The sequence below is a fragment of the Rhizophagus irregularis genome, chromosome 6, assembly GCF_026210795.1.
Source record: "Rhizophagus irregularis chromosome 6, complete sequence".
In the NCBI taxonomy this organism is placed as follows: Eukaryota; Fungi; Glomeromycota; class Glomeromycetes; order Glomerales; family Glomeraceae; genus Rhizophagus; species Rhizophagus irregularis.
The window spans coordinates 3,999,636-4,020,169 of record NC_089434.1 but is presented as its reverse complement, the minus strand read 5'-3'; the positions used below and the strand labels follow the sequence as shown (position 1 = coordinate 4,020,169).

At 29.7% G+C, this 20,534-nt stretch overlaps 2 protein-coding genes across 2 annotated transcripts; both read right to left on the bottom strand.

The window, feature by feature from the left end:
- Positions 1-4,188: 4,188 nt before the first annotated feature.
- On the bottom strand, positions 4,189-6,012 carry OCT59_026585 (uncharacterized protein; the record flags this gene model as incomplete). The annotated part of the gene is made up of 6 exons (XM_066143258.1): positions 4,189-4,250; positions 4,328-4,378; positions 4,453-4,494; positions 4,558-4,586; positions 5,352-5,413; positions 5,587-6,012. The coding sequence occupies 6 exons, from the start codon at positions 6,010-6,012 to the stop codon at positions 4,189-4,191; spliced, it is 672 nt and encodes a 223-aa protein (XP_065992793.1).
- A 5,707-nt stretch (positions 6,013-11,719) lies between these two features.
- OCT59_026584 (uncharacterized protein) lies at positions 11,720-12,088 on the bottom strand (the record flags this gene model as incomplete). Its single annotated transcript, XM_066143256.1, has 3 exons — positions 11,720-11,901; positions 11,967-11,991; positions 12,068-12,088. 3 exons carry the CDS (start codon positions 12,086-12,088, stop codon positions 11,720-11,722), a joined length of 228 nt encoding a protein of 75 aa, XP_065992792.1.
- Positions 12,089-20,534: the final 8,446 nt, after the last annotated feature.

Sequence of the window (20,534 nt, the reverse complement as noted above, 5' to 3'; positions counted from 1 at the left end):
TTTAAGTACAAATAAATCAATTAGATACAAAACGTTTTAAAACAATGTTTTGAAACTCGGAATTTTCCGTGAAAAAAAAAAGATATACCGGTAAGTAAAATATATGCATATTTAAGAAATGTGTAACCGGACTTGATGACTTGATTGATATCGATAATCAAAAAAAATTCTTATTCTTCGATCTAATTTCACAGGAAAGAAAGAAAATTTGAAAAACAGTTAATTGATGTTTACAAGAAGAAGTCATTGAGATTGTAATCAAGATCGGATACAATGCAATAGATTTATACATACCACAGGATCAAAAAATCTAAACTATTATGTTATTAGTAACTCATCATGTATTGAAATCAAATTCTGCAACGAATTTGACATCTATGTTGACAAATAATATAATGCATACAATAAGTTTCGTGTATTAAAATCAATCCGGACTCGAATCCATAGAAAGTAGAAACGTGAACCTGTTATAGACATTTGAATAACACGTGCAAATGAAAATCCTACGCGACCATTTTAAAAAATCACCAGATTACAGACAAGACTTGATATGACTTGGTCTTTTTTCATAGGGAAAAAAATTAAACTTATCTCTGATGTAGAGCCAATAGATATAATTAAGATCCGAATCACCTTTATTTATAAATATTAACCAGAACCAGTTATGGAAGAATATGAGAAGTTTTTGACGCGATTATGTATGTAACAAATTGATCAAATTCTATATTCTGGTCAGATGATGATGAATTGGTGTATTAAGAGCTTGTTAAGAATCGGGACCAATCAGGTTTTTAGTTTTTATCCCGACTCTTGTTTTTTTTTATCATTAAATAATAAGTATTTGATACTATGAGATACATACTTATTATTCTATGCGGTATCAATAAATAACTGAAATATTCACCGATGCCTTGGGGCCTCCCGAAGGGAAGAGAGCATCAGTGTATATGGAGTATTTATTAGATATCCATGGAATAACGGGCCTATCTAACAAATTTAATTTCTATTGATATAATTTTCCATGAGATTTTATTTTGCCAAATATTGAGTCAATTTTTATTTGCTGTGATCCTATTAATATTAAGTAAAAATTAATTTTTATTTATATTTACAATAAATGATATTTTTATATTACCTCTTGCTCTTCTCCTTCAGTTATATTATGAACTGAATAAGTGATATTTTATATTTATCCCTATTTAAATAAATTTTTGAGTATTTATCACGTACATAACTTTGCCCATTAAAGTTGTAATATCAAAGTTTTAACGAATCAAATTATTTAGAATTTTTTTTTTTTAAAAAAAAAAGGAGAGAAAATGAGTCGTACTTCATCACGCATCTTTTTGCATAAAGACATTTTTTTTATTTACATTTTTGGAATATTAATTAGCTAACTGAATGTGACTTCTTCCGTGACCCGCATTTGAAATTTAATCTGAAGTTCTTTGTTCATAAATTTAACGACAAAAGCAAACTGACACATATAGAAAATAAATTTTATTGTTATATTCCAATTTAAATAATTATTAATTATAAAGCAATGCCGTATTTATTTAATAATATATTTATAAGGAAAAATATGATTTATTCTACTTTCTTTCAAATGCATTTTGATGTAATAATATTAATATACATTTTTTTCAAGTAAATACGCGTATGTTGTATTTGAAATCCTGGCTTCCGATAAATAATAATGTCATTCAATATATTAATAAAAATTCTAAAACATTTCCTTTTATATTACGCGCATAATTGTCAAATTTTTTTCTTATAAAAAGGGTCAGAAAATTACTGGAGAAATGAAAAAAAAAATTCACTTTTTTTTTACAAAAAGAAATTCAAAAAAGTAAATATGCTTATTCTCATTCTTATAATTCTTCTTTGATTCATTCTTTAATACCTATTATTCCTCACTTTAATCTTAACAAATTCTCTCAACATCATAATATTGCCACAATTTATTTCATCTCAAAGATAATTAAACCATTTACAAAATAAATCCTTTGATGGAAGCCAGCAAATGAAAATGAAAAAGCTGTATTGCTGGTTTTCAAGGATGCAGATATTATATAGCACGCTATTGAATTATCACTTTTAATCCAAACAGAAAGGAACTTGTCAAACGCGGTTATGAAAAGGGGAATAGAACAGTTTAATAAAGAATGAAAACAAAGGTGGATATTGTAATCAAAAAATAAGTCAAAATAGTGAGCTCTTAAATTAGTTAAATATAATCATATAATTAAATGGTTGAAAATTAATTCATAATACTATCTATATCGATTGTTGTGGAATAACATTCTTTGATGATGGTAGCAAAAAGATTTCCACCACTTCTTTGTCAGATACTGAAAAATATATTACAGATACACCCATTATTTTGATAAATTATAAACTAGTTTGTCTGATATTGGCTTTATCTGATATTGGCAAATATACTGTGAAGAACTTATACCATTACCACTATTTTTCTAATTCTTATTGTAATCCAACATTACAAAATGAAAATCAAAAATACATTCATTCTAATATTCGATTAATAATAGTTATCTCATCACATATCCGTCACAGTACTCATCCACATCCAATTGTTAACACTTCACATTTCCTCGATCCAATGTCTTTCCTTGCCTTAATTATGGCATTAATAATTGTCAGAAGACAAAATATAATTTTAGCATAGAACAATATTTTACTATATTCATATTGACCACTCCAACAGCATTTGATCCCTACAACTTCTAAGAAAATCAAGTTATCAACAAAAAATTATAAAACTTAAACTTAAATAGTGAAAAGGAAACTAATTGTTTTCCAATTATAAAATATGGATTTAGTAATTAGTAAATATTTCGTCTATTTGAATTATTTTAAATAATCCTTACGATCATGATCATCAACACAGATTGATTACGTCACATAGATCAAGGAACATCCTCTATTAAAGGGATAAGTTGAAGAACATTTTTTTCCTTCAAATTAAAATAACGTAGTACAGTAGTAGAAATTATTTTTATTGTAGCTTTTTTTTTGTTAACGTGAACATTTGAAAAATAATGTTCCTAAAGTTTTAGTTATAAAATTTATGTTCAAAAAGTCGATGAATTAAGAAGAAAAAGATGCCAAATAATATAAAGCAACACAAACAATTGTGGCGGTGATAATTGTTGGGGTTAATAATATTCATATGATCGTGATTGGTAATAAACACGTGGTTGAGGTAGGACCCCGAGCTATATATATAGAGGTAAGGTGCAGCCAAAAAAAATTTACTATTAGCTCTACGCATTTTTTCAGGGCCGGAATTATGATAATGCCAGTCAGCGTCTAAAGAAGGAAATAAATTCCGGCCGGAATTATCTATAAAAGGAAAGATCTACATGATTATTTTGGTCAATTCTACGCAAACCCTTACCCTACCTTTTTATGTATAGCTCGGGTCCTGTTGAGGTGGTAATAGTAAAGGTAATTTCTTTTCTGGTAATTGTTTGAATCTGCGGTTTCCGTAACCGCTAAAATTCAAAAGAATTTCGAGTTCTTCTTTCCACTAATATATTTTTAAATTTACTATCGCGGTCCCTCCGAATATATTGGAAAATTAAAATTAAATGTGATTTATTTGATAAACATATACTGCTTGATCAAAATATTTTTTTTGGATTAAATTTTAATAGGTTGAAAATCGATTAATATATATAAATTTTTTAAACAATGAACACTTCTATCGATAATATAAATTATACAATATATACAAAAAAGGAGGACTGGAGAACAGACCGACTGATACTTAAGTCTAAGTTTTTTATCAAAGAGCTTAAAAATTTTTTTCTTAACAAAATAATATATTTTAAACCCTATAAAAAAAATTAGATACGTTTTTTATAAAGTTTTTATACGATTTTTTTTCCTTAGAAATAACGTATCATAATAGGATACGGAAAAATGCACAATTCCGTATCACTGAAAATATGGTTTGGATACGGAATTTGCACGAAATTCATATGGAATTTACATGATTTGATCACTGATTTTATCACGAAATTTATACGATTTGGTCACTGAATTTACTATTTGTATTACAGTTTACTATAATTATATTTACATAAATCTAATTTTACTTTATTAAATTAAATAAAAAATAAAAAATAAACAAAATACAAATACATTATGAAAATTCCCTCCTTATTAAGGCCACCTATTGCAACCAAAATTATCTATAAGTTCAGGTTCATTTGGAGTCAAACAACCTAAAAAAAACAAAAAAGAACGTCTAACTTAATTGGAAACAAAACCCCCCCTTCATATATGCAATCGTCCAAGTCACCAAAGGTCAGCATTCCTACAAAAAAAGAAAGAGAACTCCAGAATGTCTGACCTACATAAGTGAAAAGAATTATGAAACATCTGATGAAAAAGAAACCAAAACAACAAAATAAATCCAAAACTGACCTACAAAAAAAGAAGACTCTGAAGCAACAAAACTGAAACAACCTACAAAAAGAAAAGAATCTGAACCCAACTTACAAAAAAAAAAAAAAGAAAATTTGAACTGACCTAAAAAAAGAAAAAAATCCTGAACAATCCTACAAAAAGGAAAGGACTCCCAAACTGATCTACAAAAAAACTGAATCTTCTCACAAAAAAAAATCTGCTGGCCTATGAAATAAAAAAAGGGATAAATATAAATAAAAAAGAAAGGGGAATAAAGAATAAATCAAAAAAAAATATTTTTTTAAAAAGAGGGTAACGAAGTTAGGAGAGTTAAAAAAAATTTTTTTTTTAAAGGGAGGACGTCAAAGTTAGAAAAATAAAAAATTTTTTATAAAGAGGAAATAGAAATAGAAAGAAGAAAATTTTTAGAAGAGTGGGAATAAAAGAATAAAATCAAAAAAATTTTTTTTTTAAAGGAGTGATGAAAAAGAAAAATTTTTAAAGTGAGGTACGAAAAAAAAAATTTTTTTTTAAGGGGGGTGACGAAAAAAGAAGAAAAATTTAGAAAAAATAACAAAAATAAGACAAGAGAAAAGAGAAGAAAAGGAAAGACAGAAAGGAAGATCGGAAGATCAAACTCATTTATTTTTATTTTTATTTTTATTAACCATGTGAACTAGATTACAGAAAGATAGACAAGAACACTTATAAAAAGGGTCAAACGCTATCCTATACCACGCTGAAATCAAACCGACCGTAGCCAGTGCCACCCTGGTGCGAAAAAATAGGCCTATGGAGGTCGAACCGAAGCTGTCCCACCATCTTACACGAGGGAATTTGGACTTAGGGGATAATAAAAACAAAAAACAAAAACAAAGTAACTATATATTTGTGTATATTCGAATAATAAACTAAACCTTCGTTTAGAGAATACGGGGTATGGAGGTCCTCTGGTCGGAGAGTCGAATAAAGGTGCCACCTATATGATCGAGTCCAAAGGTGTTTAGTAAGTGACTCAGTTGCAACCGTATGATTGGATAATAGGTGTAAAAAGCGCAGTATTAGTTCTAATAACCAACGCTGTAAGGAGTAAAAAGTATCCTTAAAAATTTTTTCTTTTTTTGTGTAATCACGTGGTTGTTTTTGCCAAACCATTGGAAGGTAATGTTCCACGCGGTAGGTCATCTTGATATGGGAAGTTAGAGTTCGTGTACCGTGAAATTTAATTGGTGTTGGTTTGATTTTGTGTTTCTTGAAATGCACATTACATGCAGCCATAAAAGGTAAGTTGTCGCGTTTAGCACGTGACCATGCGAACGCCAAAGCGTCGAAGGCATGTTGGTCAAAGTTTCGAACGAAAGTGTCTTCTATCCAAAGTTCTAGGTGACGTGAAGAGACCCTATATAAAGAAGTCTTCTTTTTCCTGGGAATATTCTCAGGGTTAAGTAGCCGTTGTTGAAGTTTATAAAGGTTGTGTTTAAGTAAGCCCGTTTCTCTAAAGGAAGGAAAGCCAAAAAGTATTTTGCCGTAGTTGGGAGCGTCGAGTATAAGCGGAAAGGCCGAGGGTTCCAGGACCATAGTTGTGAGTAGAGTGTAGTAAAGTGTAGTAAAGTTCTTTAACCACTAACCGCCGAGTCCAAAAAGGACCCACCTCCTACCCTATCTAGAGCAGAAAGGTATTTTGTGTTTTTGAATACTGCGGAATAATAAATTCCAGACGGAAAGAGGAAAGAGTTTTTTTAATTGTCCCGGAAGATCAAACTCATCAATTTATATAAAAAACAAATAACAAAACAATAAACAATCACGTGATCTCGTGTTATGATACATTGATACGAGATTTTTGTGAAAATTATTTTCTAAAAATATTAAGTTTAAAAATTCCGTATACATTCCGTATGATTAATTTTTTCCGTATACATTAGTTTTTTTAAAAAATGTTCAAAAATGAATTGCTTATTAAATATACGGAATTTGTATACGGAATCTATAGAAACTTACATAAAATGTATACAAAACGTATCCTTTCCGTATACATATTTCTTATAGGGAAACCATTTTTTTTCAGATTCAATCAATTAAATTAAATGACTTTATGCATATAATCAATTTACTTAAAGAATTTATTAATAAAGAATAGAATAATTTTGAATAAAAAGTCATCTGGAAATCCTGAAATCTGCAGAATAATCTTTGTTGAAAATTTCTGATCGATAAAAATAATGTTTCTTTATTTAAAGAACCAATTATTTCCTTTGAAATTTTAGAAGATTCTAAAAAAAAATTTTTTCTAACGTCAAAATAATGCATTTGGCGATTCAAGCCATGATAAATAATAATGCGCTTAATCTATAATCCTATATTGATCTTTAATGAGGAATGCAGATCTAATATTTCTTCATAAGTTTTCGAAAATTATAAATTATAGCAATATTTATTATTTTAAAATTCAATTGTATAATATATTTTATTTAATTCGGTTTTCTTATTTATTGTACAAATAAAATTAGTTGTATTTTAACATATGTATCTTAAAAAGTTATTCATTATTTACAAACCAGTAAAAAATTTATTCTCACAAAATAGCGGATCATGGCCTTTTCATACGATAAAATAATATGATTGATATTTTTGACGATTTGATCTAATCATATAATAATTTAATATATGATAAATCAACTAAAAATTAATCAATTTGTAAATTCATGCTCTATCTAGTCCTTTTTATTTTAAATATAAATAAAAAAATTTTCACGTAAATACGACACTCATTATACTAATCTCAAACATTATCATACTAATAGACTATTGTAATGACCGTCAAAGTCACAAGCGACTAGTCCCCTTTACAGTATTATCAGATCAATTTTACTTATCGAGAATTAATATATTTTCAACTTCATAATCATACAAGAATACTTTTGTATCTAACAAATACTACTTCCCATCATTTTTTTGACTCCCATCGCTTCTTTTCGTCTCCCATTACTTTTCTTCATCTTCTCATTACTCATTTTCGTCTCCCATCACTCATCTTCATCTTCTCATCACTTCTTTTCGTCTCCTATCACTCCTTTTCGTCTCCCATCACTCCTTTTCATCCTTTCATATCCCATCACTCCTCTTTATCTTTCCATCACCCCTCTTCATCTTCCCATTACTCCTTTCATCTTCCATCACTCATCCTCATCTTCTCATCACTCCTCTTTATCTTCCCATTACTTTTCTTCATCTTCTCATCATTCATTTTCGTCTCCCATCACTCCTCTTTATCGTCTCATCACACCTTTTCGTCTCCCATCACACCTTTTCGTCTACCATCATGCCCTATTTCTCCATTTTGTTTCCTATCACTTCTCACTACTCTTTTTTACTTCCTTTCATCTTCTATTACTTTCCATTACTCCATTGTTATTTCATTTTTTTATTAGCATCTTTCTCCTTGATCATTGTAATTTACTTATCTTTTTTATTTATTGTTATTGTTTCTTTTATTTGTATCAATTCATCAAAAATACGATTTTTTTCTTTAAAATTGTAAATGTGTGACTTAAAATTTTATCGCAAAAGATATTTTTTAAAAAAAAATTTTTTGCAAACATATTTATTCGAAATAATCTTATCTAATGAAATTTTATTTGCAAATATTAAAATTTAAGTTTAGCCGATCAAAAATTAGCTAAGTTAAAAAAAATCAGATTAATAAATTTACTCTATATATTGTACATCATGTGACATATTTGAAAAAAAAACCAGGCGACAATCGCCCAGGCGACGTTTAGCAATTCCCTTAAATTTTTACTATTATACTATTTTAACTTATAATAAACCGAAATTTGCCATTTCTCTACACTTAATTTACTCATTATAAATAGAAACATCAATTGTTTATTCATTTTATTCAAGAAAAAGCTAGATTTAAAAAATCTATTTATTTTTAACGAAGCTTGTTTATAAAGGAGAGATCAACAATTTGTATATTTATAAATTGAAGTCACTTTTTTTTTTTACAATAACTTTCACTTAAAAGATCTTTCAATCTCCCCCATAAAATGACCTCTTGTTACTAAATAAGGGTATTCAATTATACATTTTTTCTATAACGGTTAGGGATGGCAACGGTCACGGTCATTAACCGGTTATGACCGGTCATGACCGTGACCGATATCGGTCAGTCAAAGACCTCTGACTGACCGTTTGACCGACCGGTCTGACCGACCGGTTAACCGACCGTTTGACTGACCGTTTAACCGATCCTGAAAACGTTTGCGAAACGTAATTTAATAAAAAAAATGTTTCGCAAACGTTTTTTTAATTATTTTAATAGAAAACGTTGCGAAAACGTTTTTTATTAAGTATTTCAATTAAATTACGTTTCGCAAACGTTTTCAGGATCGGTTAACCAGTCGGTCAAACGGTCGGTTAACCGGTCGGTCAGACCGGTCGGTCAAACGGTCGGTCGGTCGGTCGGTCAAACGGTCGGTCGGTCGGTCAAAGGTTCTTGACCGGTTATGACTGACCGATGACCGACCATGACCGACCGTTGCCATCCCTAATAACGGTTAACTTTACACGGAGAGTAAATGCATGATTAGTTAAGAATTTGTAAAAGTTACTATAGTTAGATCGTCATAAAAGATTTCTTACGGCTAAATTATCAGTAGTAAAGAAGGTACGACGTACAAATAAATAAAACAAGTAGGTTATGGAATTCAAGAAGATAATAAATATTTCCCACAAACTACTTGGATCAAATGATGGCATTTAATATTCAAAAATTAATTATAAATTTCGTTATTTATACTTTAAAATTTGTATATATCTTTGCTAACGACTTAAAATTTTTTAAATGTAAAAAATTTCCCATTTTATTCCCACGCGTCAAAATAACCGAAGAACCAAGTCGTCTAAAAGAAAGTAAGAAAACCAAGTATTAGAATTAGCTCAAACAATTAAAAAAAAAAGACAGTTCGCATCTAAGGAGAAAACATATTTTTTCAACAAAAAGTGCGAGAGAAGAAGAAAAGGAAGAGGAAGAACGAGGGAGAGACGAAAGGTACGAAGGGAAGTGAAAGGGCGAACGAAGGAAAAGGGAAGAATGAAAAAAAGTAAAATAGCATTCGAACTGCGGATTATATCACGTGATGCACGTGATACATAATTTATATAAATAAGAGCTTTCCCCCGAAATTTAAATTTTTTTTTTTTTTAGATTAACCAACCCCCTACTATTAACAACTTACTTTATAAACTCCCCGCATACGCAGTGATGTATATCATAGACCAACCAACGAATGGACCGTCACTTGGGACGAATTTACCAACGAACGAATATATGGTAAAACTGTCGAACAAAGTTAAAGTTAATCACACCGGTGCACTATCGATTACGTACTGCGAACACTATACTGTATCAATATACCATTACAACACGAACAGGAAAATCATTTAACGGCAGGTTGCCAGAAACATGTACCACATTACCGCGTTTCGCGACTTACGTCCAAAATGTATAACATCAACTCTATTCAAATTATCGGTTCACACGAAACACTATCACCCGTATACCAATATCAGAGTTCCTAAAATGAAATCCATATTCCCGGTCTCCTCATTATTAACACTTAAAACCTTAGTTTTTATTTTAACGCATATAAATTATGGATCCTACTCCCCACGAGACTCATATAACCACTCTTTAAGAATAAAATAATGAACCTACGACGCAAGACCAATACAACAACCTTAATCTTAAAACTACGTCACCCTATCACATAGACCAATGTTTTATTGGATCTGAAGAACATCATAATTTTTTGAAATCAACATCACACAAAAAAAGATCTCAAATTCTATACCGACGGATCACTGATCACACGTACCGTTGATAATCAACGAGTTACCACGGATGGGCAGAAATATCATCACACCCTCTCCTGTCCATTACTTACAAAGGAAAAACCGTTTTTACACCATCTTCTTGTAAAGCAGAATGATATGGACTCCTAACGGCTATCATATGTTCTCCCGATCATAGTAACGTACACATCTTTACGGATTCTCAAAATATTATCTCTCTTATTACAAAACGGCAAACAAATTATTTTCAGAACGTAAAATCAACAACCACAGCATATGGCGTTTAGTTATTTTACTAATAGACTTGAAACAAATTAACCTCAAATTTACGAAGATCAAAGTCCTTACAATGATTTAGCGGATGAGTTAGCTAAACAAGATCACTTTAATAACGCCAACATTGTACCTATAGACCGCGATATAAGCAAATACGCCACTCATGTATCCGAAGCTTTTACATTTAATTCTTACACTCACAATAAACCACTACAACTCATGCTTAATCATTTTCAACGCACCGACATAAATTGGAATTTAACACGCATCACGAAATCATCCTGGACAAAGTCTCGGACAATACCATCACCTATTTCCTTGATGAAGATATTAACTATACTCCGATCTTCGACTCCGAACATGAAATTTACCTCCTCATAAACCAATTTATTCCCATTTCACTTTCGGATTTATTACACCGATATTTGCGGAAATTTTCACTAGTCAAACAAGTGTTAACTTCATTCCTCACTAACATCATGGCTCGTCTGGATAGACTCATTTGGAAGGAGCATATGTATAAACTCAAAGATTGGGAACACAGCCGAGGCATTACCACACGCAAGAAAAAATTATACTACGAGAGACACAAAAATATAAAGAAACAACGTACGATGGATCAATCTTTAATATTCGCGCGTCCAGATACCGCGCCAACGACCATGATCGCACACTTATCGCATGACTAGAATACAATGGTTGAAATCTTTCCAGTATAATGGCAATTTTGGGTTATATTACATCAAATTATTTACACACGGGTGGATGAACTTCCTTCTTAAATTCTTATAATGCTTCGGAACAATTTTATAGAATGCAATTTATTTTTTTTACTTTGTATTCTTTTTTTTTCTTTTTATGTTTTAGATAGATTTATTATTTCTTTATCTCCTGGATCTTACCAGTTACGATATAGAAAATAGAAATTAGGTCACGCCTCAAATTGTTTTAAATAACAGGCAGGACGACTCCGTGAAATCTTAATTAAGATCAGTTGCTAGATCACTATATTAATTACCCATGTTCTTCAAGACAATTCAATCGATGCTTCAAGAAGATGTAGTTCGATCAAAACTTATTGTAGAGGCTTAAAAAAGGTAGAGATCAAAGTTATCAAATCACTCCCAAGAAAATAGAGGGACACGTATGTCTAGCTATGGCTACGACCACGATCACGATCACGATCACGACCTCGACCCATATGTTGCCAATGTTGATTTCCAGCAGTTGAAATATCATCATCACTACTAACAGAACTTGAATCACTTGTATCATCTTCAGCATTCTCTTGAAGACATAAACCTAGTTTAGTATCTTCCTCCGGAAAATAGTCTTAAGAAAGTTCGTGCAGCTATCTACTTTCTTTAGAGACACATTGGGATTGCCAAGCGAATTACCATTTGTCGCGACGATCTTAGATCCCTGAATGAAAAGCTTCCTATTTGTGGAAGATTTACATCATGAGGAAAAAAACACGAGCTGAATCTCTTTAAGTAACCTCTATACTCAGCTCAAGCATGATTTGGAACTTCCAGAGGAAGCTAGATCACCCATTTTGGATGATGATGATGTTGATTTGAAAGGATGTGGGCCAGTAATCAACAGTTAACACAAACAGGTACTAATGATCTTGCGGTGTGATGAACCGAAAAGTACAGATCCTTTGGTATGGTGGAGGGTAGCACGCAATTCCCTCCACATCTGTACCAAGCGAACGGCTCTGCTCTGATGCTGGTAATCACATTTCTGCAAAAAGAACACTGATTGGCTCCCGATTTACTTGATCGAATTTTATATTTAAAACGTAAAATACATATTTTCCCATATTTCCACCAGATTTTAGTATAATATAGTTAGGAAAACGATGTATATACTGTATGAACAATATAAATAAAAATTTTATTACATTTATGGTCTAATCACAAAGGCCAATTCGGACAAATTTTTAGTTTATAGATGTGGTAATAAACTTATGGACGAAACGAATAAAACCGGATATAATAAATTCGGATGAAGCCATCTCCCGGTGTCAAATCCGAACCGGAGAATGTCGAAGGTCGGATCTAAAACTCTAGTAGAGACTTAATTTTAAATAGTAACTTTCGGAATTACGTTTAAAATAGAAAAATTTTAGGGTTAACTGAAAATTTATTTTTTCAAGATCAGAAGCATCACAGAATAATTTTTAGTGGATCACAATATCAATTTGAGTATTGATTTAGTAAGGCGATTATTTAACGAAAAAATTATTTTTTAAGTAGTTGATATTGTGAACCAACTGAGTAACTGATATTTTAAAAATTTAAGAAATGAACTTTACACGTATATATTATTTAGCTCGTAATTGTAATTTATTCAATATATGTAATTAATCACCCGCTATCTTCCCACTTACTAAAATAAAATAAAATAAAAATATCATCCCAATTACAATTACGATTCAAATTTCAAATCGTGAAGACAAAAAAAACCCAACCCAACGTTAAAATATTTCATTCATTTTTTATCTTCTTCTCCTACCACGACCGCGACCACGACCACGGCGACCACGGCCACGGCCACGGTCTCTTGCTTCTTTGTTAGGCAATACCCAATAATGCAAATAATACAAGTTCTCCAAATAACTGACGTAAAAGGACAAATTTGAAAAAAACAGGTCAAGTGTAAACGCAACGATAAATGCGACTGCCGACGTAAAAAATACGTGAAAAATTGTTGAGTGCTTCAAGTTGGTTAAGAATTCTGGTAACGACGACGTCATTTCTTTTTTTCGGTGAAATAGAGAAAATTACGTGATCGATATGCGGTTTCTTACAATAAATTTTATTCTTGTTAATAAGATGTTTTAGAGGTTATCTAGAGGTAAAAGTTGTTGTTAGTACAAGGAACTTTAAACAATAAATTTTGAAACACTCACGAGTCACGAGAAAATAACAAGACTCTTTTAGTTATTAAAAAATCTTATATTCTTGAAATAATAAATATAAGAAATAAAAATAAAAAATAGAAGAATATAAAATATATAACAAACGTATTATTATTTTGAATATAATAGTATGAGATATTAAAAATGTAAAACAGGATTAAGCGGTATGAAAGTATGAAATGAAAAAAAAAAAAATGAAAAACAGAAAAACAGAATTCTTTTATAACGTATATGACGTCACGCGGCGTGAAAAACTACCACCAGTCCACCACCTGATCAATCTGATCAATTACGTGTTATTTTTTTTTTGTAAATAAATAAAATATTAGTATTTTTCGGTCAGTTTTGTACTACCAAAATTTAGCCAGTAAAATTTCGAACTTTAAAGGAACGCGTGAAAATGTGTTTACCCCTTAATACCTCACATTTCTGATTGGATATTATTTTCGGTCGAACTAAAAAAAGTTAGGTTGAAAAGTTCGGAATTCAGCTGTGTTGCACAAACAGATCAGACCAATCAAATTAAACTTCAAACCGACCGAAAATTGGGCTATTTTATATTCTGTCTTGTCTTCAAACAGAAATAGAAATACCAATTATTTTTATTAATATTAAAAGAACAACAATAAATACAAATAAAGACTATTTTTTTATGGAGTATTAAATACAAGTATATAAAAGTGTTTTTCAATTCTTTGTTTGTTAAAAGATACGTCTTGTCTTAATTGTTAATTTTACTAATTTTTACGCTCCGAAATATAATGGTGTAGTTAGCCGAAAAATAATTAGCCGCAAGTCCGCAACGTTGATCCGGACCCAGCTCAGGCGTAGATCGTCGTGGAATCAGGGGATTTTCTGCGATTAAACCGGTCCGGATGATCGGCAATCAGGAATTCGGCTCCGCTTTTCGGCTAACTACACCATTATCGAAACAACAATTTCGTACGGAATTTGTTATTAACCAATAAAATCTACTATATATAACTCATAAATTAGTGTTGTATTCTATATACCGACCGATACATCGGGAATTTTTTTAAGAGATATATATGATATATCGATGAAAATGCCATGTGATATATCAAAATAATTGGACTCGTCGATGTGGGTAAATGACGATCAAATAACAAAATAAGTTAAATAGCGATAATTATTTTTTATAGTTATATAATATTAAATTGTTTTATTTTTACTTAGCGATATTTTTAATTGTTAAATCACGTTAAACTATCTTTTGTTAAAATAGTATGCCAAAAATAATCCTAAATCTACTAAAAAATATTTATACTAGTCCCATTACTTCAGAGCAAGAATCTACAAATAAATTTAAAGTTTCACAAAGAAACTTACCATTTCAAATCCTAGTCGATATTCTTAAGGACCCACCAAAAATAAATAAATAAATAAACGTTAAAAATGTTTTTAATAAAAATTAACTTTGAAACTTAACATCCAAAGCCCTCAATTTTATTGATATCAGTTTTCTCTATGGAAACTACATCCATCAGGAAACTAAGGTTTATAATAATTTAATAAAATTATCACTTTAAATATTTAAAGAAAATAAATAAAAAAAAAAATTAAAAAATTTTTTTCTGAAGAAAGAATCATCGCTACGATTATATATGCTATATATATATATTGTTGTTGTGTACCCAAGGAATCTATAAAGAATCAGGAATAGTTTCTTTACAATGAAAAATCAAATAAAAAAATTCGAAGTATGTAACTTTGAAACTCACCATAACGAAGAATCCGAAGCTGAATTCAATGCCGAAATCTACTGTACAATAGAAACAAGAAAAACAAATTCATTACAAAAACAATTTATATAAGTAGTTTATTGTTACATTGTTACAAAAATATCTTTTTTTTTTTATTTTAAAAAATTCCATTGTAGCATTAAAAAAATTACATCCTCCGTTGAAAAAAATACATATATATTGTTACCATATCTTAAAGAAATTCAATATAGCAATCTATTGTTATAGAAAAAAAAATATTTGACTAATTAATATGAAAAAAAAAAAATCCCAGAAAAATTGACCCATTGTGAAAATTGTTACAAAAAATAAGTAAGTAATTATGTTAGAGCTTGATACAACCTAAAAAATAATAATATTATTAATAATAAGAATCGGGAAAAAAGGCAATTTCCATGGCGCCGCAACATCGAACCGATCACCGATCCAACTCTAAATGGTGAAAGAATGTATTTGAGAAAAAAAAAATTCGGCTTGAAAGAAAAAAAGCCAAACCGAAAAAGGAAAAGGAAAAAATTTTTCGGATTGGAAAAAAAGCCAACCGGAAAAAACAAAAAAAACAAAAACGAAAAAAAAAATTGGGGGAGGGACAAAGAGAAAAATCAGGTTGAAAAAAGAAACCAAAAAGGAAAGAAAAAATAATAAAAAAATTCGTAAGAAAAAGAAAAAAAAATTTGGGGAAAAGAAAAAGGATAAAGAAATCGGTTTAAAAAAAGGAAAATTTTCGAAAAAAAAAGGAATCCGAAAAAATAAAAAAATAAGTACCGAAAAAAATTCTGAAAAAAAAGGACAATAATTCGGTCTAAAAAGACCGAAAAAAAAATTCAAGAAAAAAATTAATAATACGGTCTTAAAAAAAAGGACCGAAAAAAATAATATAAAAAAAATCGGTCTTAAAAGACCGAAACAATAGGATTAATTAATAAAAAAAATAATATTAATAATTTTCGGTTTTGGAAAAATAAACCAAACCTAATTGGGGAAAGAATGAAAAAAAACAAAAAAAAAAAGAAAGAAGAAAAAAAACAAAAAATCTTTAAAAAAAGAAAAAAAAAAAAGTAAAAGGTGTTTCAAAAGAGGAAATTTAGAAAAAAGAAAGAACCAAAAGTAAAAGATCGGTTCAAGAAAAAAAAATGAGATTTTTTAAAAAGATTAAAATTTCACTAACCGGAATTGGATTAGATGTACAGTACAACATTACTTGCCGATTAAGCTATAAAGAATACTGGATTTCATCAATAAAGAGCTTTGTTGATTAGTTTCGATATCGACAAAGTTAATATAATAACGGATAGTGAAACAGTATATAAAAGATATTACAAATTATAAGAGAAACAATTTTATAATATGAGAAAAATATTAAAAGAACAAAATTGTGTATTAATATTCGAAGATAAAATTAAATTACCGAAAGTAACGAAGATAAAGGCTCATGATGATAATGGATATCATAATCTGCTAGATAAAAAATTAAAGAAAAATACGAAGTTTATGATCGAACGTATTCGAGATTCGAAACATTGAAGGTTTTTTAAATTTAAATCGAAATTTAAAATATGTCAAGGAACACCGTAGTTGATACTATATAATAAAATTATTTCAATTAACCGTAATTAATGGAGATAATTTTTTTTGGTTCTAATGTAATCCTATATAAAAAATTATAATATTTGCGTACAATTGTATTTGTATACATTGGAAAAATACAATGTCTAATGTCTCGACTATATATCACTAAAATGATTTGATCATTAAATTCGTAATCATAATTTTATCATTGAAATTATGATAAATTTAAAGAATTTATTCATGCGTGAAGACTTTAAGTTCATTAACTTGTTGCTTTGTTCTTTGGATAATTAAAAAAATTCTGAGATTGTTTTGCGCAATTTTTTCAGTTTTACGCATCCTATAATTAAATTATTAAATTTGATAAACGACTATATTTATTGTTATGATATAACGACAACACGAAAAAAAAAGGTTTAGAAAATAGAACACGTGAAAAAGAATTAGAATTAAAAGTAAAAACCTTATAGAAGAAGAGGAAAGAAAATTCTTAAACAGCAAGTAATAATTTATAATTGTCACAATTTTTATTTTATTATTAAAATATAGACAATGACGGGAGCCATATAAGTTTGTGGGCTGAGCCCTTACAAAAGGAAACTACTACGCTAACACTATACCCATATAAACAGGTTATGCCTTACGGTGTTAAACAGTTTATACCCAACCTTCTCAAAGAAGGGATCGTACTGCCTATTATTGAAAAAAAACAACACTAAGCATTACCAGCATTGTACGCGAGTGAGAGAGAAACAAAGAGGGAGGAAGCGAAAAAAACCAAAAAAAAATTATATCTAACTATCCTATCTTCCATATTTTTCTTTCGTCTAACGACGCCGCAAAAAGGTCCAGTATTGACTATCATAATGAGGGCCGGGCTAAATCAATCGTGGGCTGGAGTCGTATTGATATAAAATTTGACGATTGAATAATAGATATTCACGTGACAAACAATCAAATTTCCCGGCTTGTGAATTCTGAATCAGCTGTTAAACTGTAATAATGTTGTACTGTCAGAATTTACCCAATTTATAATGGGAAAAAACCTCTATTTAGAAATCGGCAAAACCGGGGAAGTCAAAATATCGATCTGATCTTGAAAAAATAAGCATTTAAATTTGTAACTATTTAATTTTAAGGAAATATGCGACCCGTCAAAAAAAAAAGGATCAGAAATAATTGATTCGCCTAATTTATTATTGTACATCAATTTTCCTTTTTCCTTTTGGGTAACAAATTTTTACACGAACTAAGCCACCATAATATATTAGTACGTATTAGTCGTATTATATTATTTTACGTCATTTGCATAACAATTAAAAAAAATTTACTTTTTTTTTGTCAAAACTCTGTCAAATGAAACTGGCTTTAACGAAACAAATATTGATCGGTTAGAATCAATTATTGAAGAATATTTAAATTATTATGAATATTCCGAATTTAATAATATACAATCAATAGGAAATGGTTCTTATGGTAGAGTCTTGGAGAGATACTGAGAGATTGTTCGAGTATTGTTCGTTTTAAAAACTTTTAATGATAATAAATTAACGTTGAAAGAAGTCATAAATGAAGTATATATTAGAAAAAAAATGATATTTGTTTTTATATACATCTGTTAATTTAACTTTTTTTTATAGACTGATAAAGCTACATAAAAAAGTTGATTTCCAAGAAAACAAATTACGATTCTATGACATCACGAAGGTAAGTTTTAACATGTACCTATTATTTAAGTTTCCTTTTTTTTTCAACGATTTAATCTTTTTTCGCTTATTATAATATATTCAGATGTAATTCGAAAATATTCATTGGTCTTGGTATATGCTGATAGTGGTACGTTAAAAATGAACTTGGTTGGAATAACAAATACTATCCATTTATCCAGCACGATACCATTCACCGTGATGTGGTTATAATAATTCTGATTATTTTAATTTAATTAATAAAGTATATAGCACAATGCAGATATAATCAGAAAAAGTTAAAGTTGGTAGATTTTGGATTATAAAAATTACTAAGGTGTCAAGTAGAACATTAAAAATACACTATTTTGTGTAATACCTATAGTTAATATGACCAAAAAGTTAAAACGATCAATGTTATAAGTTAAACAAAATGATATATGATAGTGTTGGAATTTTAATGTGGCAAATTTTAATTATTAGTTTTGACAAAAAGTTTTATAATTATGAAGGAGTTTGCATTTTACAAGCGGAAGACATTATATTTGTTAACAAGCGATGTATAATATCCGAGATATATATAAAGGATAATAAAAATTGAAATTATATAAGCCTTGTTCAATTCTAGACCGGATCGAATTTATCGCAAATTACAGCCTATAATTGGTTGCTGATGCGGTTAGCAGTAAGTCAAATAGATCTACAAAAATTGGTGTTCACCCAGATCGATTTAACACGTCTGCGTGTTTTTGCCCCATATTAATATATCCGATCAATCAAAAAATTGTGCTCAATTGTAACTATGATCTGAAATCATCTCCAATTCCACCACGTAATATAGCAGCGAGGTATAACAATGTAATATCGCCAAAAATTAACGAATTGAAAGGTATCTTTAAGGAGTGTGGAGAAGAAATGGAATGAGAGAAGGTTGATAGACAATTTTCGGCCGAATATATAATGCATCTGCAGCAACACGGGTCAAATTGTAAGATCGAAAATAACACGGCTTTATTCGAGATGAAAGAATGGTTTATTAAACACGCAGAATCACACGAGGTGATTCAAAAATATTACGCGCTTAACAACGTAATTGAAAAACGAGTGAAGGAAGAAAATAGGGAGGTAGGTGAGCAGGTAAGAGCCCAAAAGAGAGAGAGTTCAAGAAGAGATGGAGAGTGGAAGATAAATAGGTCACGAGATAGTAAAAATATTTCCAACCATAAAATTTTAACTTAGTTTAGGTACGTAGTTAGTTTAGGGGACTTAGTTGGTTTACGGGAGTTTTATTTTTTTCAATTGTATTTGTACAGTAGATAATTTTGGTGTCCTTTTGAACATTCAATCATCGTATTATATGTGTGGTAGGTAATAGTATCACAACTTCACCGTATGTGGTGAAGGCGTTGGTATGAGGGGGGAGGTATCTGGCGTTAGCTTTATACTAAACTTTAGATCTTGTTTTTTTGATGTTTGTATGTTCTTTGCCATATAAAAAAAAACTATCATAAAAAAAAATCTATGTTAACTCAAGCAAGATAATTCCTGGTGGAAGCTATCACCTTTTTTGGACAATGACCGAAATTATCATAATTCCGGCTCTGAAAATAAATGTGTACAGCTAGTAATAGTAAAATTTTTTGACTGTCTCCGATATTTTGGGATGCATAAAAATGTATTATTAAAATATTTAAATAATAACATATTTATATATTTTAGAGCTTGTGAAATTGATTTGATGTTGCGTGTTGTAAGTAAATTAACCATTTATACGAAAAGTTTTATTTAGAATTAAGGAATTACGCCCTGTAAAAAATCTGATCCGTGTTTTATCTTTCCATGTTTTTTCCGTGAATGTATCATTTTAATGGAATTTATAGCCTTAAATCATGGAAATTTTCAACTCGCTAACACGGATATCCATGAATGTATCATTTTCACGGAATTTTTACGGAAGACACAAATATTCGGATAAAAATTTTTAATAGGGACGAAATTGGATAATGAGTGCTGTTGTATTTA